Below are 26,574 nucleotides of genomic sequence, written 5' to 3' on the forward strand. Positions count from 1 at the left end.
ATAAACTCTTCTCGGTGCTTCTCCCCACCTGCTTTATCATCCAGCTGGTAGTAATGTCTTCACCACCAGCAAATGGCCAAGCCTCTGATACTTCCTGCTGAAACGAATTGACTGCAAGTGATATTCTGTGAATATTTCATTCGTACCATTGGGACCGAAATAGTTGGTCTTTGTCCTGGGCTCCCAGCATCTCAGATGTGCTTCCTCCTAGTACTCACCCCTCTCCGTGTTTCTCTCACACCCTAGAATCTGAACTGCCAGAAAACAGGGAACCTATCCTTGTGTCTGTGACATGAACACATCGCCTGTTTCTCGCGGGGCACCTGGGTTCTGATGCGTGGCTGGTTGAGCAAGCAAGTGATCTGATTCATATCGTCTTAGTTCCCTCTAGAGTGGCTGTTAATTGTCAGCCCATAGAGGAGTTACTTTGTGAGAATCCACTATCTTTTACTGCCCCACACGTTAATCTGTAGTCTCTTATACCCTGGAAATAACACCTCTAGTAATACAACTTGCTGTTGTATCCACTGGGTGAGAAAGTGGAGTATCTTTCTTCTTTCTTTGCTTCTTAATTGTAGAAACCCAAGTGTCAGGCCTTCTCATCAGGACATTCACTTTACATCTCACCCCAATGTGATGCAGTTTGGGCAGCTGATTACTGCCCCTATTTGACCTCAGTTCAATTCAGTTCAGTTCATTTCAGTCTCTCAGTCGTGTCCGACTCTTTGCGACGCCATGAATCGCAGCACGCCAGGCCTCCCTGTCCATCACCAACTCCCAGAGTTCACTCAGACTCACGTCCATCGAGTCAGTGATGCCATCCAGCCATCTCATCCTCTGTTGTCCCCTTCTCCTCCTGGCCCCAGTCCCTCCCAGCATCAGGGTCTTTTCCAGTGAGTCAGCTCTTCGCATGAGGTGGCAAAAGTATTGGAGTTTCAGCCTCAGCATCAGTCCTTCCAGTGAACACCCAGGATTGATCTCCTTTAGGATGGACTGGTTGACCTCAGTGGCCTTGGATAAATCTCCAGGGTCTGCTCCCATTTATAGAGCCCTGACTTCAGGAACTGCAGTCCATAGGGTCGCTAAGAGTCAGACACGACTGAGCGACTTCACTTTCACTTTTCACTTTCATGCATTGGAGAAGGAAATGGCAACCCACTCCAGAGTTCTTGCCTGGAGAATCCCAGGGATGGAGGAGCCTGGTGGGCTGCCGTCTATGGGGTTGCACAGAGTTGAACACGACTGAAGTGACTTAGCAGCAGCAGCAGCAGACTTCAGGAGCAGGCCTTCTACTGTGAGAAAATGTTGAGACAACAAAGCAGTAACAGGATTTCTGGTGTTTGCCTCTTTCTTGCCACCATAAGTTAGTTGGGTGATCTTTGCTTTACTTCTTGTCCTGCTATAGCTTATCTGTTACTGCATTAGTCATTAATTGTAGGTGAGACTAGAAGCTACAATACTCTGAAGATTTAAAATTCCATAGGATAGTATTTATGGAATTCTGTCTCAAAGTCTGTATTTCACTTTTTTGGCATACATACACACATAGAAGGTATTACCTGTCAAAAATTCAGTATCATTGCCCAGAAGAGCAGGGGTCTATTTTATGTATGCATATTTTTAAAGCCTTATATGTATATAAATAAAGCCTTACTTATCCACAAAGATCCACAAAGGATTTGAGGCAATTTTACACTAAGAGCAGACACAATAAAATAGTAGTAAAATATTAATGAGAAAAGAGAGTCAGACTGTAGAGTTGTATGTAAAAGTTGAAAAGCGAAAAGGAAATGCCCGCAGGTGTGCAGGCCATAGCATCTGTCTATGTAATTGCTGGAGTTAAATGTCAGGTTAGGCCCCCGGCGTCCTGGCCAGCAAAGTGGAAAGGGAGATAGAATCGGACCCACAATTCTTATTTTTAGAGACAAGAAACCTGCCAGACAGGGCAGCATTCTCCTTGTGTGGAAACTTTTGAAAAGAGAGCACTGGATGACGCAGTAAATTGTGTCTTCAGTTGCTTTACTCCCAGTTTCCTCTGGCTGCTTTTCCCAATAAAAAGTAGAAGCAAAATATTAAAATACACCTCCATTAAAATACACCTCCATGAAGACAGTTTTCAGGGGTGAGTTGAACACCCATCTGGAACCTGAATGCCTGAAGATCTGTTTCTTGATTTTGAGAATGCTGCCCAACCCCTTAGCCCCCACCACCACTGTTCCCCCCTCTGCCCGTAGGAAGGTATTGGTATAGATCTGGGAACCCCAATTCAGAAGACAGTGGGCTGCTGTCTAACCCCATGTGAAGAAACGGAGCTTACCTGCCAGCACTCAGTTCCCTAGCTGCCATCCAGGTGATCCATATGCTTACATTATTTTTTTTTTTTTTAAGATAAGCATTACAGTGAAAACAGAAGATTAAATAGAGAGAATTCAAGAACTCCCGAGTTTTGAAAACATTGGCCTAGATGAATGGACGGAAAGAACATTCTCCATAAATGTTACTCCTCTTTTCTGTTGGGTTTGGTTTTGTATGGAGGGGAGGATGGCTGAGTTGCCCATCAGATGGTGGCAGTCTGTAACTGAGGGCTGAGAGGAGGACCAGCACGGTAGTAGCTGAATGAGAACCCTGTTGTTTAGAGAGACCAAATGAGCAGGTGGTGAGCTTGTGCTCCTTTTGTGTGAACTTGTGAGACATCAGTATCATCACCTGGAAGGATGACCTCCACAACAGTGTTGAATAATCCCACATCTTCTTCGGGAAATGGTTATGTGTCTGCTCTGGCCCAAAAACATGTTTTTTCATCCGTCACTGGGGGTTGAGTGACAGCCTCTACTTTAGATGGACGTGTGTCCTCTTCCATTTGGTAATAGTACATCTTACTGGCTTACACTGGCCCAGTTCACTCGTTTCTAGAGGCATTTGAGTTTGAATAGGGCAGTCATCCATGCTCAGAGTATGGAAGCGATCATTTGGTTGCTTAGATATGATCAGGTCTCCAACATACAAAAATGCACAGAAATCCAAACTGGAACACCATGGTTTGAGTGTCATAGCCATTTGAGTGTTGTAGCCACTGACTCTTCCAGCATCAGACACTAACATGTAAAATCAATCAGTCACAGAAGAGCCAGACCCAAAGTCAGCTTCTCCTTGTGTAAAATTTGGGCCTAGAAAACTCAAACCTTGGGTTTCCCTTGTGGTCCAGTGGCTAAGAATCTGCCTGCTGATACAGGGGACATGGATTCAAACCCTGCTCCAGGAAGATTCCACATGCCTCGGAGCCACTAAGCCTGTGTGCCACAGCTACTGAGCCTGTGCTCTAGAGCCAGGAGCCACACCTACTAAAGCCCGAGCGCCCAGAGCCTTTGCTCCGCAGCTAGAGAAGCCACCGCAGTGAGGAGCCTGACCGCTGCAATTAGAGAGGAACCCCCACTTGCTGCAACTAGAGAAAGCCAGTGCACAGCAGTGCAGACACACCACAGCCAAAATAAATACATAGGTAAATCTTTAAGAAAAGAACAGACTCAGACCTTCGGTTTGTTAATAAAAAAGTTAGTATGGAAACGTCTGTTGAGAACCCATTGCATAGCAGTGATGCTCAATAATGTCTCTAGGGATGCAAGGTCTCCTACAGTAATGGAGAGGATATGGCACTTTGAAAGGAATATTCCGTGCAGTATGCATTTATTGAGCATCCATTGTGTTCTGTGGGCCTTACCAAGCTAATTTTGCATAAGAGTGACACACTGTTCTGCAGCCCTATTTTGTAAGCACTGTTCCCCTTCTCTTATCCTGAAGTATCCTCTATCCAGTATGCTCCAGCACACACGCCCGGCTTCCCCCACACAGAAAACGTGGTTTCTTCCTTCACGTATCTAGAAGCTCATCTACCCTGCCTTTGTGATTCCATCAGTTTGTTGTTGGTTTATGGAGAAATTTTCAGACATTTCTCGTTTGTCATGCAGTTATCTCTGTTTTTTTTTTAACTTAAGTCTGCCCACTTTGTTCCTGTACCACTCACCCCCAGAAAAAGGAGACCAGAGGCAAGACATCAGCCATTTTTCACTGAGATATTAAAGAGAAAAAGCAACAGAAGTAATACTTATTTGGACTTTTCCCCTCCATTTTCACATTTGATGTGAAGTTCTACATTTTAGTCTTTTCCTTTGCTAAAATTATGTATCTATCACCATCTGCCAATCAGCATGATTTGGCCAGGCAATAGAACTTACTAGCAATCTATACTGTAAAATTCTTTTTCAGGAGTTCTGGAATGTATTAAAGAGCGAAGAGAAGATTCCAGAACTGAGAAACATAAAATTTAATTGGGAAGACACAAAAAACATGCAGAAATCTTTAAAAAGACATTTTGTGCATCTCAGTGCATATGCACTTTTATGCATTGAGAAGTACAAATTGCATAGTAAGTTATTCCATTTGTAATATTATTCTTCTCTCCATCCGCAGAAAATGTCCTCTTACAGAGGTAGTGGTACCCTGCCTATGGTTCTGATATTCATCTCTGTCCCCAGCAGGTGAAGAAGTAATTGGTCATTGCTCCTCAAAGAATACTGCCAGCCATTTTTATCGTGCACTTTTCTGAAGAGCTTCTCTAAATTTGTCTCAGCATCAAACAGGGATTTCATTATATCATGGGGGGGTTTGTTTTGTTTTTTTAATCCTAAAGAATCAATTGTGTTTTCAAGGCTGTGTTTTCCGGGACTCACCATCTCTCTCAGTTCCACTCCCATGCTCTCTGCCTATGCTAGTGAACCGTAGCTGCCCTAGCCGCCTTGTCAGTCTCGTCTCCTCCTACTCAAGCTTCTGCACAACCCGCCATAAAAGCGAGTTCATCTGGAGCCACTTTGTTCATAACCACAACCTTTCCTCCTCACTTCTTCAAATCTCGCACCAAGATTTGTGGCTTCACCCAGATGGTCGTTGTGGTTGATGAAGGCAGATAGGTAATTAATACTGATTGGTTTCTTAAAAAATGTTCTTCTTCAATTTGAACGGAAGCTCAGCATTTTGATAGAAGGCAGTATTTTGCCTCCTTCCACAGCATGCAGATTTGATTGGCGAAAAGTGCTTCATTTCCTGCACTTTCGAACTTGGGGTTTAACTGCCCAGTTCCTTCCAATCCCAGCTCAGTTTAGTGTGTTAGGTAAAAGCATATAGACTTCTGAGCTGTAATAAGATGATTCTTTCTGACATAAGTTTTCTGGGGGGGAAAAAAATAGTATATCCAGCCAGTACTAGGGAAGAGGTTCAGACACGCACATTTACTGCCTTTGTGAAAATACATGCACACAGATCATCTCACACTAATGATGTGACTTTAGGCAAGCTTCCTCATCGCTTTAAATTTCATTTTCCTCATTGAAGAAGTAGATGTTAATACTTGTTCTCTATTCTCAACACCATTGTTATAAAGTCAAATTAGAAAACACTAGTTTGTCTAAGTACAAAACAAATGTAAATATACGCAAAATGCAGTGGAAATCTCACGTATTTCGAACATGCAAGGTAACATATGGAGAAATGATGACAGAGAAGCCCATGGCTTATGTATGTCATAATCCAGTTTTTCCTACCTTGTTAAATAGTTGCATTAGCTCAAGAGAACTTTTTTTTTTAACCTTGGAATTACTTTTATTTTCCCAGCTTTACAGAGACACATACCATGCAATTCACTGAGTGAAGTTGCACAATTCCATGATTTTTAATGTATTCACAGAGTTGCGTGATTGTCATCACAATTTTAGAACATTGTCATCAATTCCCCCAGAATTCCCAAGCTCTTTAAGTCACCCCCTATGTCCCCCAGACTTTCCAGCACTCAGTTCAGTTGCTCAGTTGTGTCCGACTCTTTGCGACCCCATGAATCGCAGTACGCCAGGCCTTCCTGTCCATCACCAACTCCGAGATTCACGTCCATCGAGTCAGTGACGCCATCCAGCCATCTCATCCTCTGTCATCCCCTTCTCCTCCTGCCCCCAATCACTCCCAGCATTAGAGTCTTTTCCAGTGAGTCAACTCTTCGCATGAGGCAGCCAAAGTACTGGAGTTTCAGCTTTAGCATCATTCCTTCCAAAGAACACCCAGGACTGATATCCTTTAGGATGGACTGGTTGGATCTTCTTGCAGTCCAAGGGGCTCTCAAGAGTCTTCTCCAACACCACAGTTCAAAAGCATCAATTTTTCGGCGCTCAGAAACCACTAATCTACTTTCTGTCTCTGTAGATGTGCCTGTCATGGGCCTTTCACATAAGTACAATCCTATATAATATCTGGTATATTTTGACTGGCTTCTTTTGCTTAGCGTAATGTTTCCCAGGATCGTTTATATTGTAGTATATATCAGAACTTCATTCCTTTTTATGGCCAAGCAATATTCCATTAGTGGGTATGCCCCATTTTGTGTCTCGTATGTCAGTTGGTTGATGTTTAGACTTTTCTGTTTTTTGGCTACTGTGAATAACATTGCTGTAAACATTTGTGTACAAGGTTTTATGTGGGTAGATGTTTCCATTTCTCCTGGATGTGCATCCAAGAGTAGAAGTGCTGGATCCTCGGGTAATTCTGTTTCATATTTTGAGGAACTGCCAAACAGTTTTTTTAAGACAACTGCAATCGCCAAGATGTATGAGAGTTTCCACTTCTCATCCTCATCAGCATTTGTTATTATCTATATCTTTTTCATCTTAGCCATCCTAGGATATGAATTGTGGCTTTGATTTGTATTCCCTTAGTAAGTAATGATGTTAAGCATCTTTTCAGTGCTTATTGGTCATTTCTGTATCTTATTTGGATAAATTTCTGTTCAAATATTTGCTCCTTTTTCAGTTGGGTTATTTTCATTGTTCTCTCTGGATACAAGTTCTTGCATATGTCAAATGTCAGATTGCACTCTTGTTAAAGGTCACTAAATATGAGCGTCTATTTCTAAACTCTTAATCAGTTCCATTGAACTGTGTATTTATCCTGATGTCAAGCACTACATTGTCTTGATGCTGTGTCATTGTAGTGTGTCTTAAAATCAGAAAGTGCGAGTCCTCTAGCTTTGTTCTCCTTTTCAAGTTTGTCTTGGCAATTCTGGGTTCCTTGAATTTCTTACTGATTTTAGGATTCACTTGTCAGTTTTTACAAAAGAAAAAACTAGAATTTTGATAGAGATTGAATGAATATGTAAACCAATTGGGGAATGTTTTCATCCTGCCAGTATTATCTTTCAGTCCATGAACATGGAATATATTTTCATCTCCTTAGGGCTTCTATATCTTCTTTGAACAATGTTTTTTAGTGTTCAGAGTACAAGTTTTGTACTTTATGTTTAGACTTATTATTAAATATTTTATTCTTTTTGATGCTACTGTGAATGGAATTTTTTAACTTTATTTTCAAGTCATTTATTGCTAGTGTGTAGATATACAATTTATTGGAGTTGCAGTTTTACCCTGAAATCTTGCTAAACTTTTTGTTCTAATAGTTTTTTAGTAGATTTCTTCTTTTTAAATTCAAAATCGTGTTGTTGGCAATTAAGAGTTTTCCTGCTTTCTAATATGGGTGCTTTTTATGTCAATTTGTTGCCTAATTACCCTGACTGGAGCCTCCAGTACAAAGTTGAATCAAAGTGGTTAGAGTGGACATCATTGTCTTAATCCTGAGCTAAGGGGAAAAGCATTCAGCTTTCACTGTTAAGTATGATGTGCTAACATCATAGATGCTGTTTATCAAGTTGCTGTTTAACACCTCTACTGCTAAGTTGTTGAATGTTTTTTATCATGAAAGGGTGTTGAATTCTGTCAGATGTTTTCTCTGTGTCTGTTGAGATGATCCTATGGTCTTGTCCTTTATTCTATAGACATTGCATTACATTATAGTCAATTAATTACATTAATTGATTTTTGGATGTTAAACCAACCTTGCATTCTTGGGATAAATCTCACTTGGTATATGATATTTTTTATATGCTGCTGGATTCAGTCTGGTAGTACTTTTTTGAGTATTTTTATGTTTATATTTATAAAAGCTATAGATCTGTAGTTTTCCTTTTCTTCTGATGTCTTTATCTGGAGGGAGTTCTTTTAAGTCAGCCAAAATTAGAGTTAAGGAAGTGGATTTAGGGGAGAGTATTTTCATGCAGAGAAAAAGTTTAAATCATTGATATCATTATCATTCTAAATGCAGGGTTTTGAGTCCTTATCAGAAAACATAGTCTTGAAACACAGTGGGAGGAGTACAAGGTTTTAGTTGAAGAGCTACGGTTTTGGCTTCTGCTGCTGCTGCTGCTAAGTCGCTTCAGTCGTGTCCGACTCTGTGCAATCCCATAGACATCAGCCCACTAGGCTCCTCTGCCCTTGGGATTCTCCAGGCAAGAATACTGGAGTGGGTTGCCATTTCCTTCTCCTATCATTTGCTAAATGTATAACTTTGCACAAATTACCTAGGATTTCCTCACTTCTATACTCAGGATAAGTATTTCTACATCAGACCTTTGTTTTGGGGATGAAGTGAAGTAATGTATGTAGGAAGTGTTTTTTAAAGGCCAAGCAATATTATAATTATAGATTATTAACTAAATAGAAAAAAGAATTTCAGAGAAAACACTGGAGAAACAGAAACATAACCTAAGAGGCCTAAATAAATTTCTTGAGGCAGAACAAAACATAATGTGGATTCAAGATCGTTTACTTGAGATAGACAGTGAGTTAGCAAAACACACATTTTGTTTAACAAAACTAAATGTTTTTAAAGCACATATCAGAAATGTCAGTTTCATGGTCAAATAATTACTTTTATTTGGGGTAAGGAGAAGCCAGTATAGATTTTACTAAGGGGAATTTTGATTCCTTGTTATAATGAGAATAATGATGTATTTTATTTTATTGTACTTTGCATAGCTTTATTGCTTCTGTTGTAAAAAATTATATTGAGTTTAATAAAGTTCCATTAAATTTTAACCTTGTGCAGTATTTTCTAGAGGCTGTTTGAAAAACATGGAAGGACACCACTCAGAAATGACTTTGAATATGCTTTGTTTAACTCCTCTAGAAACAAAGCCAGCCTGCGTGTTCAACAACATGGAGTACAGTGATGGAGACATGTTTCGAATGGACAACTGTCGATTCTGCCGATGCCAAGGGGGTGTTTCCATCTGCTTCACTGCCCAGTGTGGTGAGCTGAGCTGTGAGAGATACTACATGCCCGAGGGGGAGTGCTGCCCTGTGTGTGAAGGTAAGGAAAGCTGCCAGTTAGGGACCAGTAAGAACAGGCTTCCCAGCTGGCTCAGTGGCAAAGACTCTGCCTACCAATACAGGAGACCCAGGAGACATGGGTTCAGTCCCTGGGCTGGGAAGATCCCCTGGAGGAGGGCATGGCAACCCACTCCAGTATTCTTGCCTGGAGAATTCCGTGGACAGAGGAGCCTGGTGGGCTACAGTCCGTGGTGTCAGAGTCAGACATGACTGAGCGACTGAACAACAGAGCATAGACATGGTTTAAAGTGTTAACGTCAAAACTGACGTAATTCGGTCTCACTCAAAAATAGAAAAGAATTCCCCACTTTTTTCACATGTTTTACCTTTTACCTTTCAGGTAATGCCAGGTAGACGATGTGGAAACACTTCCCTGCGGGAAATTATCCCCTGGGTGTAGACAGCGGTCGTGTTTCCACAGGTCAACACAAGGTCTCCCGGAGGCACTCTCTGTTCCTCCTCTGCAGTTCCAGCAGTTTCTTGGCAAGTCCTGGGACTTTCCCTTCATCCTGACAGTAGAATTCCACCCGCTCTGCTCCCCCCAGAGTGGGTGGGGACAGGAGGACGGGACAGCCCTAGTGACTGACAGGCCCAACCAGTCCGCTCGGAGAGGACCCGACCCTGCCTCCTTTCTGGTACCCGTGCCCCTCCAGGTGAGAGCAGGGCTCCTTGGCCTTTGCAAATGTGTGCTGGTGAGAGTGGGGCCGTGCTGTGGCACCCGGTCAAGGCCCAGACAAGTGTCCAGCGTAGCCCTGGGCAGAAGGATCCCCAGGGTCTGCTTTTTTATTTTTTTTATTCCCCTTTTCCCTCCAAGAAATAATAGGTCCATGTTCCTCCAATAGGCTCGACCCTCCTGTCTCTGCCCTCCAGAAATAACAGACATTTCAGAATGATAACTGAGTATCACATGCTACATCCCACACATTTTAAGGATAAGGAGAGTCAGAAAAGTAGTCACTTCTCTCTTGAGTTTCCGGTAAAGCCAGGAACAGTGCCCAACTGTGTCTCTGGTCCAACCACACTACAGTTTCCCCAGAAAGGAGGGACTTGTGAGCATCTCTTCTCTGCCTGGGCCACGGACTTCTAGTCCAGAGTCAGGCATGTCCACCTCATGTCTGATGCTCATGCCACCCTTAACCTCCGCACGTGAAATGAGAGGACAGAATTTCATGTCGTGTCCTATAACTTGCTCTGTTTTCGGAATCCCATTTCTTTTCAGTATCTGAGCTTTATTTACCACCGAATCTGAAGATCTGAAATTGCTTAGATTATACAAACTATTGTACATTCCTAACAGCGAACAATTCTACATTCCTAACAGGGAGGCCCACTCACCTGGTAAAAGTTATTTTTGCTAACATAGGAGAAAGGTGGTTCACTTTTTAGGTGTCATAGGGGATTTAAGAAAGTCACATCAAGCTTTTCAGTTCAGTTCAGTTCAGTCGCTCAGTCGTGTCCGACTCTTCGCAACCCCATGAATCGCAGCACGCCAGGCCTCCCTGTCCATCACCAACTCCCGGAGTTCACTCAGATTCACGTCCATCGAGTCCATGATGCCATCCAGCCATCTCATCCTCTGTCGTCCCCTTCTCCTCCTGCCCGCAATCCCTCCCAGCATCAGAGTCTTTTCCAATGAGTCAACTCTTCGCATGAGGCAGCCAAAGTACTGGAGTTTCAGCTTTAGCATCATTCCTTCCAAAGAAATCCCAGGGCTGATCTCCTTTAGAGTGGACTGGTTGGATCTCCTTGCAGTCCAAGGGACTCTCAAGAGTCTTCTCCAACACCACAGTTCAAAAGCATCAATTCTTCGGCGCTCAGCCTTCTTCACAGTCCAACTCTCACATCCATACATGACCACAGGAAAAACCATAGCCTTCACTAGATGACATTAGTCGGCAAAGTAATATCTCTGCTTTTGAATATGCTATCTAGGTTGGTCATAACTTTTCTTCCAAGGAGTAAGTGTCTTTTAATTTCATGGCTGCAGTCACCATCTGCAGTGATTTTGGAGCCCAAAAAAATAAAGTCTGACACTGTTTCCACTGTTTCCCCATCTTTTAACCTTCCCAATTGATTTGTCCCCTCACTACCTCCAGGGTATAATAGTCCCTGAAATTGGTGACACTTGGTGGTATAAAAGCATAGATGTGAACCTCTGTGTAATAATTATAACGAGTTGTCTGGCCATGTGTCCAGTTATGTCTCACTTCCTGGAATTCAGATCCAGTCTCAAAGTAGAAATGAAGTATGCAGTGTAATATTTTTTTTTATAAATAAATTTTATGAAGTCTTATCTAACTCAGGTTTCTTGGCTGCTTCAGTGGCGGACAGACTGCCTTTCTGAAGCTGTGACTGCACGGCCTTCAGTTCTGGGCTTCTGACTCTTCTTGTAGCTAAACTTTCTTCCTCTTCAAAAGAAAGGGAACCAAACTCACAACTGCCTGGACTTTCTTCCCAGCACAGAAGCACTTGCTTCTCTTGAGGCCAGATTTTATGTGTCTGAAAAAAGAACGTTGAGTGACTTATCTAATTACTTTGATATGTAAGGATATTTGGGGGTTTTGTATTTATGTGCTTATCAACAACCTCAGAAAACTCTTTCACAGTAGCCTTGGTTAACTATGTCCCACAGCCTCAGTTGCTGCTTGACCGCTCAGCTCAGGTGGAGAAAAAGCTGTGTAGGTCCATGGCATTCCCTCCAGGGCAAAGGAGTGTCCTATATGGTTTAGACAAGGTCTTTCTTCCCTGTCCTCAGGGGCCTGCCTACGCCTCGCTGTTATCTCAGGGACCTCCAGGCTCCATGAGATAGACTCCAGTTAGCTCTAGAAATAGCAGGCTCACTGTAAGTTAGATGGGGCGTTCTTCTTTCTACTTTACAGGGAGCTGAAATTGAGGTATAATAAACTTGTAAATTGACAACTCAGAAGGCATCCGCAGAACCTAAAATGGATCTGCATTTTTTGTTTTCTCTGATTACCACCCCACAGCTCTATCCGTGAAGTTTTGCACCTTTATGAAACAGTAACACCTGCACACTGGCTTGCATGCCTCAGGTCCCCTGCCTTGTGAGCCATGTTAGGATGGGTGAACATAAATTCTACGTGATGGCTGCCTTTGCCTGTCCCCCTAGAGACACCTCCTGCAGTCCTGAGCTTCTGCTGAGCGCAGCTAGAAAAGAACTGCTGATGAGGAGAACCTGGGGAAAAAAAAAATCTCTAGGTGCAGGCAGAAATAACATGTAGAATGCCCTCGGTCTTACTTGAACTCACATTTTAATTTAGATCCCGTGTATCCTTTGAACAATCCCGCTGGCTGCTATGCCAATGGCCAGATCCACGCCCACGGGGACCGGTGGCGGGAAGATGACTGCACGTTCTGCCAGTGCATCAATGGGGAGCCCCACTGCGTGGCGACGGCCTGTGGACAGAGCTGCATGAACCCTGTCAAAGTGCCTGGGGAGTGCTGCCCCGTATGCGAAGGTAAACCTCGAGGATCCTAGTGAATGTCTCGTGTCAGATCAACTTCCACCAGTGTGTGCTAGCTTGTGTTTTATTTCCTCAGGTGTAATGCCTGCTTCCTGCTGTTAGTTGCAGATGATTTTATGATACAGCCCAGACTAATCCTTCGGAGGAGACGCTGCAGATTTACAGTGACAGCAGCGTGGTCTTTATTTTACTACTGCAGATAATGCTTAGCTGAATACTTGACACTCAGAGAGTATATGCATTTGGATTCAGTTCACCGCAAGCCTAATTAACATCTAAAGGTCAAAACAGGGAAATGAAATTGGAAATAAGACCCATCCTCAAAGGATAGTTTGTTCAATTTGTAATGCTTCTGTAAGCCCAAGAGTCCTGGCAGCTAGAAGAAAGACCTGGAACCATCAAAGGCAGTTTTCACTGCCCAGAGTCCTCCCTCCGAGTGTCCGTTGTTTCTAATATCACGCCGACTGTGGCTGTGCAGTTCCTCTCAGGCTTTCACTTATGTCTTGGTTACCTACATTCATGACCTCTCTTCCTTTTTAGTGAAGAGGCGCCTGAGATATCCTGGACTCGTCTTTCCATCTCAACCTCTAAGCCCGGCCATTTTCACCATCCTGGGAAGATTCTTTGCACATTTATTCAAGTCAGTCTTAATCCCCAGTCCATATCTGTTTATACGAGAGATTGAATATTGCTGATAGACCTGATAGAGAGTGTCCATCACTAAGAAACACGTTTGCATAGTGAAATGAACTAAAGTGGGTCGGAAATTAATCCTTGTAGAAGATGGATCCTTCTAGAATTTTTAAAAACAGCTGTTAAAGAAATGACCAGTTTTTTCAGAAATTCAGTCAAGTAGACTGAGTCCTCTATGGAGAAGGCTTTTGCTTCTACCTCAATTTTAATCAACTCAGTCTTGAAGAGTTTGCCTGACTGGCTTCATTAACCTCTGAGGGGTTGGAGTTATTAAAGATCTTTTAAAGTCATATAAAAATTTAAACTGGAGGATTCTGGTTCTATTGACATCACGAATTCCCTCACCATTACTCTACTTACAATGCAGCTGCCACACTCCAAAACTTTATAGCTTCCAGATGACCAGTTTTATGGAAATCACGCACCACCCCCCTACCCTCGCAATATACTCCTCCCATCCCCTAAAGGAAGCATTTCAGTGCTGGAGAATGGAGTGCGCAACAGTATGTGTGATGGTGCACGGTCAGCTTTACAAGGAAGAATGCCTTGCTGGTGCAGATTAAAATGGGACTATCTATTCCTAAGAGTTAGGGACAATCTGTTGTTGATTTGCAATGTTTAAGTATATATGTATGCATGATAATGAAGAATTTTTTTAATTTTAAAAAGCATAAATATATAATCCAATAAGCACTAACCTTTTAACTTCAGGAGTCTTGAATCATAGATTGAAAATAAGACTAAAAAAAAAAACTTGTAAAAAAAAATACAGGGCTTCATTTCTAAAAGTAAAGAATGCATATCATTTTGCGTTCATCTTATGCAGTCATTAGCAATTCCATCCTGGTGAGCAGAGAAGGGAAGCAGGTGGTGAATAGAAGAAAAAAAAGTATATATGAGAAGACTAATTTATTCTTATGTAGATATTTGGGTAGGAAGAAGATGTTAGTTTGGTCTCTGCAACATTTGAGTCAGGTTGTAATCTTATCTTCCACTGTTTGAGAAAAGAGTGACAGTTTGAGCCAGCCATTAATTCCAAAAAATGTACTAACCACCTTCCGTAATCCAGATACCACATTGGACACAAAGATAAATAAAGGACATCTCCTAGTAAACTTCAAAGAAACTGTTTAGGCTGTTTTAAATTAAACCAGGGAAAAAAAGAAATGTCTACATTCAGATGCTGTGGGATAAGTGCTTTTTATGTGTACCTGATTCCGTTAAGCCTCACATCAGCACTGTGCTGTAGGGCTTGTGATCCCATTTTAGAGATGAGGAAATTAGGTTTTGGAGAGACTTAGGTAAATTCTTCCAAGGTCAGTTGCCAACATGTGGCTGAGCTGGGGTCAGCTGAAGTCCGTCAGATTCAGCTGCATTTGTGTCTATTTTCCTTGCCCCCAGAGGTCATCTCAGTCTCCTCATACCCCTATTTCTGGTTCCCTTATATCTGTCTCCATCTCTGGCTTGTGGCCCTGTGTTGGAGACCTGGAAGTCAGCTGACTGGGGAGGAAGTCATTTGCAGTTTGACAGCTCCTCCAGGTGTATTCCATGTGATCTCCCGAATCTGAGGGCCTTGGAGGAAGGACGCCTTTGAGACTCAGCCTCGATCTGCTTCTCAAACCTCGCACCGAGGCCGAATCCCCCCAGACTTGGCACCTGTATTCCAAGCTGTTAGGCGCTGCGGCCTCCGTTCCGTCTGTCTGTCTTGTGCCCCTTCACCCGGCCTTTCAGGAGTCTCCATTATCTAGTTCTTGGAGAACTACTTTGCCTTCTGTTTCTTGTTTTTGTCTTAAAGTCACTTAAGTGCTGAGTTTCATATGAGATTGTGTTTAGTCTTCAGTAACGTTCTGATTCTAAGATGTTTTCAGAAGACCGAAAGATTCTTTTAGTCGTGGTTGTTTCAGTCGCTGAGTCGTGTTCGGCTCTTTGCGACCCCATGGACTGTAGCCCGCCAGGTTCTGTCCTCCACGGCCTCTCAGTTTGCTCGAATTCGTGTCCATTGTGTCAGTGATGCTCTTCTTTTGGTATGGGGATCAAAAAACAGTGCACAGCTTAGGATAATGATTGTAAAAGCTTATTGTTTGTGAATAATAGTAAACGTATTTATTGATAATAATAAGCTTACAAAATTATGCAAGGCAAATAAATCTTACTGCTTAGTTTTTAGGATCCAAGAAAGACCCTGAAACTATTTGAAAATATTTTTCTCAGCAGTTATTCAGTAGCATATTTAAATGGAATTTTAAGTGATTTCAGAAGAGCCAAAGGATTAGACAAAATAAGAAGAAAGCAAGGTGGTGTTGTTTAATGAATAATCAGCCAGAATTATTTGGAGGAAAACAGAAACACTGGTGTTTATTCAATTTATACGCAATAAATTTCTCGGCGCGCAATTGCATAACAAGGTTGGCCTTGCCCTTATTAGCTGCAATCGCAAGGTACATAGTCAGGGTCTGAAATTTGATGAAACAGATCCCACACAAGGATTGTAGGTTTAAATTCTCCCTAAATAAATTACTGCATCAACAAATATGGTGTGTGAGGTCCTGTAGGGAGGAAAAAACCTTGTTGTGACTGCTGTTGTTATTAGAGATACATACCTTCCAAATGACAACATGTGCTTGGAGGACTGGGGATGTGAACTTGGGGGCCCTTAAAGACTATGCTGTTAACTTGACCGCTACCTCAATTCACAAGTACCTGAGTGCTTTTTAAATTGGCACTTAAGTACTCTCACGATTAAGTCTTAGCAAATTAGTGTCAACAGCCAGTTCAGGTACACAGATAAGCCATCTCATTCCATAACTGATTGTGTTCTTATGTTTTGTTCTGTTGGCTCTCTGTTTCTCCTCTTATTCATCAATCACATTATTTCTATTTTTTTGGCCCTTGTAAAAAGCCAGAGTGGAAATACACAGAAGAGCATGTAAAGTTTGCAGTTTAACCGTCCATGTGGGAGATACGTCCATATTGTCTTAAAAACAAAAAATGAAAAAGAAGGGCAGCAGAATTGAGTCTTCCTCAGCATCTAGCACCATTTGCATTGTCTTATTGTAGCCCTTAATGAGAGTAGCTACTAGTGTACCTCTTATACACTGACTGTGAGCCAGACCTCAGTGCTTTAAGAGCATCAGCCAATTTGATACTCACAGCTTCCCTCTGACAGGTTCTGCCATCCCAACTTGTGATTGCAGAACCCAAAATTCAAAAGTTGTATGTCTTGCCCAAGTGCCTATAGCTTGAATGTTGCAGAGCAGTATCTCTAGAGCCTTGACTGTGGACCCCACTGGAATACAGCCTCTGAGACAGAATGCTCTGCATCCTCTGGGTTGACCAGTAACCTGAAAGAGGCTATGTCCCCCATGAGCTAGGATTTTACCATGTGCTTTTGAATCCTTAAGATGGCACCTGGCATGTAAAGTAGGTGCTGAAAAGTAGTTAATTAATGGATGATGAATGAATGAGTGAGGAAAAGACTGGAGTAAGGCAGCAGACCCTGATCTAGGGTTTCCTTAACCAGTTCTGTTAAAGAGGCCAGATGCTGATCTCTGGTGAGCTGACCAAAGAGTAATGTTTAAATGCTTCTGTTTGACAGTGTGCTCTGAGGACAGAAACCAGAGTGCTGTATGAAGTATGTTTGGCACACAGTGGGTCCACATGTCTGCAGGTGGGTTGACCAGTTAGCTCAGATTGGCCACTCACCCTCAGGATAAGCACTTAGTTCTCCATTCCCACCCAGGAACAGCCTTCCAAGCCTGGTTTGTAAACTGCAGTTCATCCTCTCTCAGTTCATTCCCTGCAGTCCAGAATCACAGAGTTCAAGTGGGCCTTCTCCAGACCCTCCAAGGCTAATGCTCACTGTCACATTTTACATACTGCTTTTCGACCTGCTCTTGAGAATGTATAGGGGCCACTATCTTGTTTCCAGCTAGATTTTTAATATCACTTTTAGGTATTGAGAATAATTTGCTTGTTTATTTCCCAGTAATGCAAGGTATAAATGCAAGGTATAAACATTAGAGAGACCCTAAGGACAGAGTGGCATTTTCTATGAAAAAAACAAAACTGTTTGTTTTATAATTAAAGGTAAGATAAGGTGTTGGGGAGGGGAATTTGGCTGCATGATGTAATGACATGACCTGATGACTCAACAGAAAAATGCAGGCTATGTGGACGACTGTGAGGCCAGTTTGGCTGTGACACCTGATGCAAGAGATAAGGATTTCATCATCCTTGGTGAGCCTTGATGTCAGATCTCATCTGCTGTCTCATCTTGGGCTGTGGCTGGACCCTGCCCTGGTGGCCATCGTGACCTGAGTGTGCCTTAGGCCCGGTGTGTGCAGAGTCTTCCTACTGGGAGGAGTTTACAATTTCCATGACCCTGGGGATTTCAGAGCCAATGCCAAGAGTCTCACTTTTCAAGAACTAGAAACAACATAGGTAACAGTTTACTTGGTAGCGTTCAGCCTTAGGCTTTGAGTTGCTAGTAAATAAATTCCCTGCTTGTGGTTGGGTACTTTTCAATCACAATGGGTACTTTCCTTTCTACTATTTCTGTTTCTCTGAAACAAAAGCAAAATCTGTTTCCAGATTCACTCAGGAAATCAAATAGTCATAGATTGCTGTGGTTGAGTAATGGATGTGTGAGTGTTCAGCATATTACTCTACTTACCTCAGTATTTAAAAGATTTTTCTGTCATTGCAAACTTTAAATGAATGTTATTTGCAGAGTTATTGTCTGAAACTGAACTGAGTTTCAGGCAGGCCTTGTAATTTCGCTAACCTGGACTTAACCAACTCCTGAAGTGGAGGAATAAGATTGATTCCCTGCCTGTTAGACTCTTTAGATTCTTTCTAATTCTTTGGACTTAGGATGGAACCAGGCAATGGCTTTCTTCCTGCTTACCTGGCTCTCTTGAATCCCTTATTTTGGAAATCCTCGTCCTACTTGGGACAGTTTTGAAGCAAGGACATTAGGCGTTTCTTGACCTTGTTGTGGATTTAGTAAGCCACTTCAGCATCAGCACACTGGATAGATCACATTCTGGACTCCTCTATAGAGCTGGAGGTTTTTGAACTGTCGAATAGACTGTCTTCCTCATCATCAATCCTAATTTTATGGGTGTACTATATTGTTCCCTATAAATCCTGATGATATAGTTTGAATCAAGCCACCCTTCAAATGCAGTTTCTACTGGCCTGCCAGAAAAGTCTGTACCAGGCACATATCTGGGTGGGAATTCCTTGAAATAAGAAAAAATGTTTCCAACCCTGCCCATAATACTTCCTCACCAAACAGTATCTCAAATGATTGAGCTACTGCTTCTGTGGCAAGGAATCAGACATAGTTTGGCTGACCCCAGAGTCTGTGCAGTCAGAGATGCCACAGGTCCCATGATATTAATGTTCTGGTACATAACAGGGATCAAAACTCAGTTGATGGGTGATATTGCTTCAGTGCCATATACTAGGCTATTATTAGCAGGCCAAGAATAATAAAATAGTCGTAATATCTGAAAGACTGTTAGGCATGTTCTTTCATCCTTTAACTCTAAGTGTCCTGGAAACTAGTTCCATAAATGGAGATTAAAATATAGCACAGTGTGTTTTTTGGCTTGTCCAAATAAGGTCATATGCGGGGTAACAAATGCATAGCAGATGACCTTGTGTCAACCTCGGTGGCCTTGAACCTAAGCACCCGAAATTGTTCATGAGTGAATATCATAGTATTTTGGTTTTTCTCTGGGAATTTAAAAAAGCTTTAGGTATTTCAAGTAACTTTAGAATGTTACGGTTCAGAGCTGATTCTGAAACACTTGATTAGAAACCTCTGTCTCTGATTGTCCAGCCTTCAGCAGTCCCCGCTCTTAAGTATTTCCCTGTAGCAATGGTCTTGGAAGGGGCTGGTTCCTCTCTGCTTCCTCTGCTGTTCACTTCCCATCCCTAAAAGGGCATTATTGCCAGGAGTCTCATAATTTTCCTACTAAGATAATCATCGAATCTAATAGTTCAGACTTGGGCCTGCTAATTTTCATCTAATCAACAGAGGCAGGAAAACATAGTCTGGAATGTCAGCTATGTGAATGAAAAATATTTAGTCATTCTTGAAATGATAGGAATGTTTTTCCAACAAGCTTAAATAAACACAATCTCTACTGAGACTGTGTTAAACTTTTTTTGGAAAAGAGACAACTCTTAGGCCAAACAGAAGTTAATGAAGGTTATTAAGAGGCATGCCCTTCAGAAAAGGCTTGTGGACATTAAAAAGAAAGATTCTTTTCTCTTCTTGGTACAGCCATTGACCAGAAGTAGCAAAACTGCTTTCCTTTCTGCTTTTGTCAGCCTAACAGAATTTAATATTTTAACTGGTGATCACATTGTCCACCTTTCCGAGAGATATCCTGCTTTACTAGCCATGGCTGATTAGACTGTCTTAGGGTAACATCCTCATCTTCATCTTCTTCCACTGTTTGCCTCAGTCCTAAGGAATACATTGGTCTCAGCACATCTGTATTTAAAGCACTGGACAGCACTTTTGATATGAAGCTCATTTATTTGTTTCCAGTCATACAAGGTCCAACCATAAAGTAATAAAATTATTTTTAAACATAGTGACATTTTTAAACAAACCAAGGTTTACGTATCCAAGTGAAGTGTTTCTCCTTGCAAGATAGATATATGGGGAAAGTGTACAGCTACTGCAGGAGTACAGTCATTCAGAGTATTTTGGGTGCTTCTCTGTTGGAACTGACGTTACAGCTTGCAACACATCCTTTTGAGTATCTTTAGCTTTGTAAACCCCTGACTTCAGAGGTTTTATTAGGCCCTTAGAAATAGTCAAAGACATTCATACCTAAGCCTGATGGAAAGGCTGGGTAATCTAGCTGGGTAAAACTGCTCAGAGGAAGCAAAACGTGACAGTGAAATGGAAGCACTGTGTCTTCTATGACATAGTAATCTCCTCTGGCAGCAACTCTGAAGAGGAATTTCAAATAGAATTTTAGCATGAGCAGCATTTTAGTACAAGCATATAACCCCCAAAAGTGAGCATTTTTAGCAATAACACTTATTTGTAAGTACAATTCCTGGTGTGTTTATTGAAAAAAAGAATCAATCCACTTACATAGTATTTATATGATTTCTGGGGGCTAGAGGCATATATTTAAATGGTGATCTATTATATTCAACTTTTTGTGGGATTGCAAGTGCTCCATTCAGACTTATTTTCAAATAAATTATTATACTAATTCCCTATATATATTGTGGCATTTTAAACTGTCTCATGGTATAGTCTTAACACCTTAAAATGAGCAAAGTGATTTCCATCATTTAATGCATGAGGGGTAGAGATGGTGAGCTACCCAGTGAACTGTTTATAGAGACCCTATTGAAGTACTTGCTGTGTCTGTCTGATTGTTGAGGATAAAATATCTGCTGCAGTATTGCTATAAAATAGCAAGGCAGACGAAAGGAATGAAGCTGTCTGTCAAAGAGCATCCCTTGCCCGTTGATGGATCTCCCGTCACAGGTGGTTGCCGAGGTGACAGGGAGCTGGTTCACACCCACCTGTCCCTCTCCATTTGAGACTCTGACATGCTCACCCTCCATCATCGTGCAGACCGGGGCAGCTGTTACCAGGGGGCTTGGCAACATCAGATCTTGATCGAGGGGTCATGGCCATCAGTTTGATCCAAGTTTGATATGAGATAGGCAATAAGGAACCATTAGTACTTTTTTGAAATTTATTAGAAACATGAGAAGATAGTAATGCATTGCACATTATACATTTTTCAATTTGATTTGAATTATTAGCAGTTTGACCAAATTTTCACTAGCCATGTATAAGATGCCTATTTACCAATCAAGTGAATTTTATTTTCATATCTAAGAGATTAGCTGGATTTAACACACTTGCCTGAAACAGGGCCCAGTTAAGGGGTTCAGACCATTGGAGACCACAGAATTTAACATTTGCTGTGAGTCAAAAATAAGATTCGATTCAAATAAAAAACTGAATGCTTTTTCTTTGCAGCCTCATGAACCAAGACTAAGAATCCCCAAGAACCTTCCAAGACCAACAGGGGGACCCTGAGAGTCATGTAGTGCTCTGGGTTTGATTTTTCACCTTGGCTGCTGAGCGATAAGTCTGTGAGCCACCTCCCCAGCCAGGCAGGACCTCACAACATGTGCTCAGGACCTCATCCCTGGCTGCAGTGCCTTCGTTCTACTTAAAAGTTACCTTGGTCTTCGTTTTCTCTCTTTAATTACATATACATATATGATATGGGTTTCCCTGGTGGCTTAGTGGTAAAGAACCTGCCTGCCAATGCAGGAGATGTGGTTTGATCCCTGGGTCAGAAAGATTCCCTGGAGAGGGAAATGGAAACCCACTCCAGTATTCTTGCCTGAGGAATCCCATGGACAGAGGAGCCTGGAGGGCTACAGTCCATAGGGTCACAAAAGAGTCTGACACAACACAGCAATTAAACTGTGATCTGTGATATAATTTGAGACTGCCTTGGGTCTGCTTTGGGATCCAGCAGAGTAGATTTAATGCTGGTTTGTGTGCTGGGTGCCCACCATCGCCTATGCCCACACCTTGCACTATGGTCCTGCCACCCATAGTTTGGATATCTGTAGGAAGACAAAACAGTATTCTCTTTTACCTTAATTGGAAAGTTATATGTTAGTCGCTCAGTCATGTCCAACTCTTTGTGACACCGTGGACTGTAGCCCACCAGACTTCTCTGTCCATGGAATTCTCCAGGCAAGAATACTGGAATGGGTAGCCATCCCCTTCTCTAGGGGATCGTCCCAACCAAGAGATCGAACCCGGGTCTCCTGCATTTCAGGCAGATTCTCCATCATCTGAGCCGCCAGGGAAGCCCCACATTGGAAAGCTATTGCCCTGAAAATCAGCTTACATTTAAAGCAATTCAGGGATGTCTATTTTATTAGTGAAACTAAAAAAATATTCAGAGATAATAAACTGTCAGCTGGGGCTAGCCTCAGGCCTTGCATGTTAAGAAAAGACAGCAAACTTAGATCTTTCAAAACTATGACTCTCGTGCTTTTTGGGAACCAAGTTTTTAAAGATTCCAGGGAGATTTTAGGCCATAGGAATTCAATAGGGGTGTTCCACATTGCTGTGACAGATACTGAGACCATTATTATTTGAAACATAACTACCCCCCCCAACTATTATTAAGAAAGTACTTGTTGAATTATCTCTTAATATTGATATGTTTCATATCACTGACTTACTGAAACTAAAATTTGATGATTAAAGACATCTTTTAGAGTTGGGACTTCCATACCCTCTTTCAACTTGAGAATGGCAGGACTACTGGCAAAGCTGTACCATAACAGTATACATTGTCCTCTGATGAATTTGCTCTCATCCCCGAAGATCCAGCAAGGCCCCCATCATGAGAGAGGAAGTGTGGGGTCAGCCAGGCACACAGGAGCATTGTTTCAGCTCACACTGGATAAGCTGATTATGAAGAGATTTCTCTTCTCTTCGAGACACCATGGACACAGTCAAAAGTTGAAACAATGATGTTCAGACTGCAGCTCAGCAAATGTGAAAGGCGCCAGTGGCCGGTCACTAACACGCTCCAAAGCTTACCAGACCATATGAAAGGATGTCATGGACCCACCCACGACCCAGATGCTTTTCATGTTATCAGTGGAGATAGAAATGATGCTTAAGTTACAATAGACAGTGTTCAGAATGCCAAGCCAGTTGTCAGACCATTTATCAGCTGAACATTTGAGGCCTGCAAAAGGGCTCGTAGTTCATCTACTGAGCCATCATCTGAGACCATTTCTGACTCTGAGCTGGCTGGATAGTCATTACAACAATAATTATAGCAACAGGTAATATTTTTGTCACCCTTTGAGTTTACGGAATAGTCCCCTCTTTACGATCTTACTGGGGTCTTATAATGATCTTGTGAGGTAGAAATAGGGGAAATTCCTACTTTATAGAAGTCCAGAGAGGTTCATCATCACATGTAAGATAATGAATGAACACAGACTCACGCTGAGCCTTCTAACCCCAAGCCCATGTCTTTGGCATTGCTTCCCTTGAGACCCAGATTGTAAGGACGGAGCAGATGAGGAAAAGAAGTCAGTGGACATGAAAGTACTTGATTGTCATGGCTCAGATTCAAAACCTTTTTGCTCCTGGCTCCGTTCTCATGGCTGAGACCCAGTTGCTGTTATTTTGACCTTTTGTGACCTACCTTTGATCTGGGTTCTTTTCCTGAACTTCCATCTATAATTTTGACCTTACCTTTAGACCTCTTGGAAAGCCTGCTCCCCCAAATAGGTTCCTGCCTCTCCCACTTGGGGAAGCAGCTTTCCCCACCCCCTGCAAGCACTGAGTTGTCTCCCCAGATGTCTTTATCCTCGTGCTTGCCACGGGCCCAGCCTCATTCACACCTGCCAGGCTGAAGGTCCTGGGCAGTGATGCTCAAGTCTCCACTGAGTGTGCCCAGCACCAAGATACTATCCTCAACACTTGTGCATCCTGACCTGCCCATTTCCCTTATCTCCCTCTAATTCCTGCCCAACTATGCTTAATCAGGAGGCAGATTGGCTGAGCCTTCAGCACGAGCGCCCGTCCTTCATGCAGGATGAAATGAGCCGCGGAGTTGAACGAGTGCCCAGCTATTTTTGAGACTATGTTAATAACACTTTATTCATTTGGCACCATCAAGGAATGAAGTCATCACAGAGCGAATTCCCCAGATGAGTGAAATTTGGGGTGTCAAGTTTTATGTTCAGCATTTTGAAGGCAGGCCTTCTACAGTGCTCCCTGTACTATTGGGCCTTGTTAGGTCAAAGGTGCAGATCATAATTTAAGCATTTCATAGGCTTAAATACTCATAGGCTTAAGATGCTTAAGATACTCATAGGCTGAGTATCTCGTTTGGGACTGTTCGGGTTTGGGGAGGTGCGTTTAGTTTTCATTGTTATTAGTGTGTTGGGTTGACAGCAGACTTTTGTTCTAGCTTGCTACTTCACTGGAGCTCATTTATTGAGTATCTACTATGTGCAAGGTATCCTGCCACGATGAGGATCCTGATACAAAAGTTAGGAAATGAGAGATTCGGCCGGTAGAGGACAGTATTGAATAGGGCTCTTTCTCAGAACATGTGTCCCGACTTTCAGTTGTCAGATGTCTTTCTGTCCTCTTCGTTCATTGATTAAGCGCTCCAGTGGACCAAGCACTGTGTTAAATGCTGAAGTTGTAAACGCTGAATAAACCATTGCCCCTAATGGCAAGATCCTTCCCCCCTGGACCTCAGCTATTTCCCAGAGGGTTGGGGTGAGATACCAGAATTCTGACCCATCTGACATCCCCTCCCAGCTCAATATAGCTATTAAAATGTACAGACACACATATACACATGAACTTATAAATATGGTATATTTTTTTCCCCAGTTAAAACTTACCAAGATACAGTCTCCATGAAAATTAACAGTAAAATATATATATAAGGATAAAATATAAGACAAGTATAAAAGATTATTCTTGGAATCCAATCATTTTGTGAGCTCTCTCAAGCTGAATTCCTAGAAAAAGATATCCCACTTCTCAATTAGAGGTTTGTTTTTTTTTTACTTTTTTCTTCTTGTGGTCTTTTAATAATCACATAATCATAGTACTGTCTTTTCCTATTAAATGTGAGATTGGTAAAGGAAGAAAAACATGACTGACAGCCAAGATTCCTTGGAAAAAGAATACAGAGTTAATAAATAGGCCCAAAGTAAATATAATGCTTCCCTATCTGCCCGTAAAATAATACAAGTCTTGGGAACATTTTCACACCATTCATTTTTAAAATAAAGAAACTGCTCTGAGATAAGTCCTTTAGAAGTTACAAGGATGTAGGTGTTGTTATGAGAAATATATACAAAGGAAAAAAGGATAACTAAATGTGTGGTGGCTGAAAGAATTTGAAAACTCCCAACTGTAGGAGATTTTTTTCCATGACTTAATGAGACTTTCTTAAATACACATTCATACCCCATGGAAATTCCCACTTCCAGATTAGGGAATTTTTGTACCCTCAGTTTTTTGGCTTCTTTTTTTCTTTCATCGTCTATATTAATAGAGTTTTCCCCTCTAACTTCATTTGGAAATATTTCATCTTTATTATACCTCTTCCCAGGCTGCAATTATGTGAACAATTTGCTGATTTATTTGAATGGTTTTCTGACTAGTTATGGTCACATTTGAAAAGCAACTGTGGTAACAGAATGACATATGACGACACAGTAAAACAGATTAGCTGTTGTAAACAGCTCCTTCGGTTCTGACTTGGCCAGCTTTATCTCCAGTTTTATGATCCCAGACAGGCTACCAGTAATTGGTGGACTGTAAGGAGGACTGATATATATGGCCGTATAAACCAAGTGAAGCTTTGGAATTTTCCCATTTATTAGATGTTCGCATGGCTTAACCAAGTCCAGCCACCACCACCACCCCCACCGCACCCCGGCAAAAAATCTTAAGGAAGAAAATGCCTGAATTAGGTCTGAAAAGACAACATCATTAGTCATCCTTGTCTCCCACAATCAAATAAGCAGGCTTTTGTATTGATATGGAAGATCTCCATAAGGTAGGCAAATCATTAGTAAATCCTGAAAGTAGAAGTAATGAGACAGATAAGAATTAGCTTTGTTTATTTTATCACTTCTATATGAAAGTTTTTTAACTCAAGAAATATAGGAACATATCTGCCATAGAGAACTACCTTACCTAGAGTGAGATTTTTCCCGGGAAGACTTTTCTTGGTATGTGTCTGTCTCTGTATGCATGTGTGCACTTGTATGGATTTGTAGGAATCTAGGATGCTAGTAATTGGAGAAGGAAATGGCAGTCCACTCCAGTATTCTTGCCTGGAGAATCCCAGGGACAGGGGAGCCTGGTGGGCTGCCGTCTGTGAGGTCGCACAGAGTCGGACATGACTGAAGTGACTTAGCAGCAGCAGGATGCTAGTCATTGGAGAAAGAAGTGGCAACTCACTCGAGTATTCTTGCCTGGAGAATCCCAGGGACAGGGGAGCCTGGTGGGCTGCCGTCTATGGGGTCACACAGAGTCGGACACGACTGAAGCGACTTAGCAG

General features: G+C 42.0%; 1 protein-coding gene across 1 annotated transcript in view; it reads left to right on the plus strand.

Annotated features, from left to right (window-relative positions):
- The window catches only part of CRIM1 (cysteine rich transmembrane BMP regulator 1), a 210,651-nt gene that overhangs the window by 118,374 nt on the left and 65,703 nt on the right, over window positions 1-26,574 (plus strand). The window contains exons 6-7 of the mRNA XM_018055113.1: window positions 9,055-9,237; window positions 12,539-12,736. Of these exons, the coding sequence (XP_017910602.1) occupies window positions 9,055-9,237; window positions 12,539-12,736 (381 nt within the window). The remainder of the gene's footprint in view (window positions 1-9,054; window positions 9,238-12,538; window positions 12,737-26,574) is intronic.

The sequence above is a fragment of the Capra hircus genome, chromosome 11, assembly GCF_001704415.2.
Source record: "Capra hircus breed San Clemente chromosome 11, ASM170441v1, whole genome shotgun sequence".
Lineage (NCBI taxonomy): Eukaryota > Metazoa > Chordata > Mammalia > Artiodactyla > Bovidae > Capra > Capra hircus.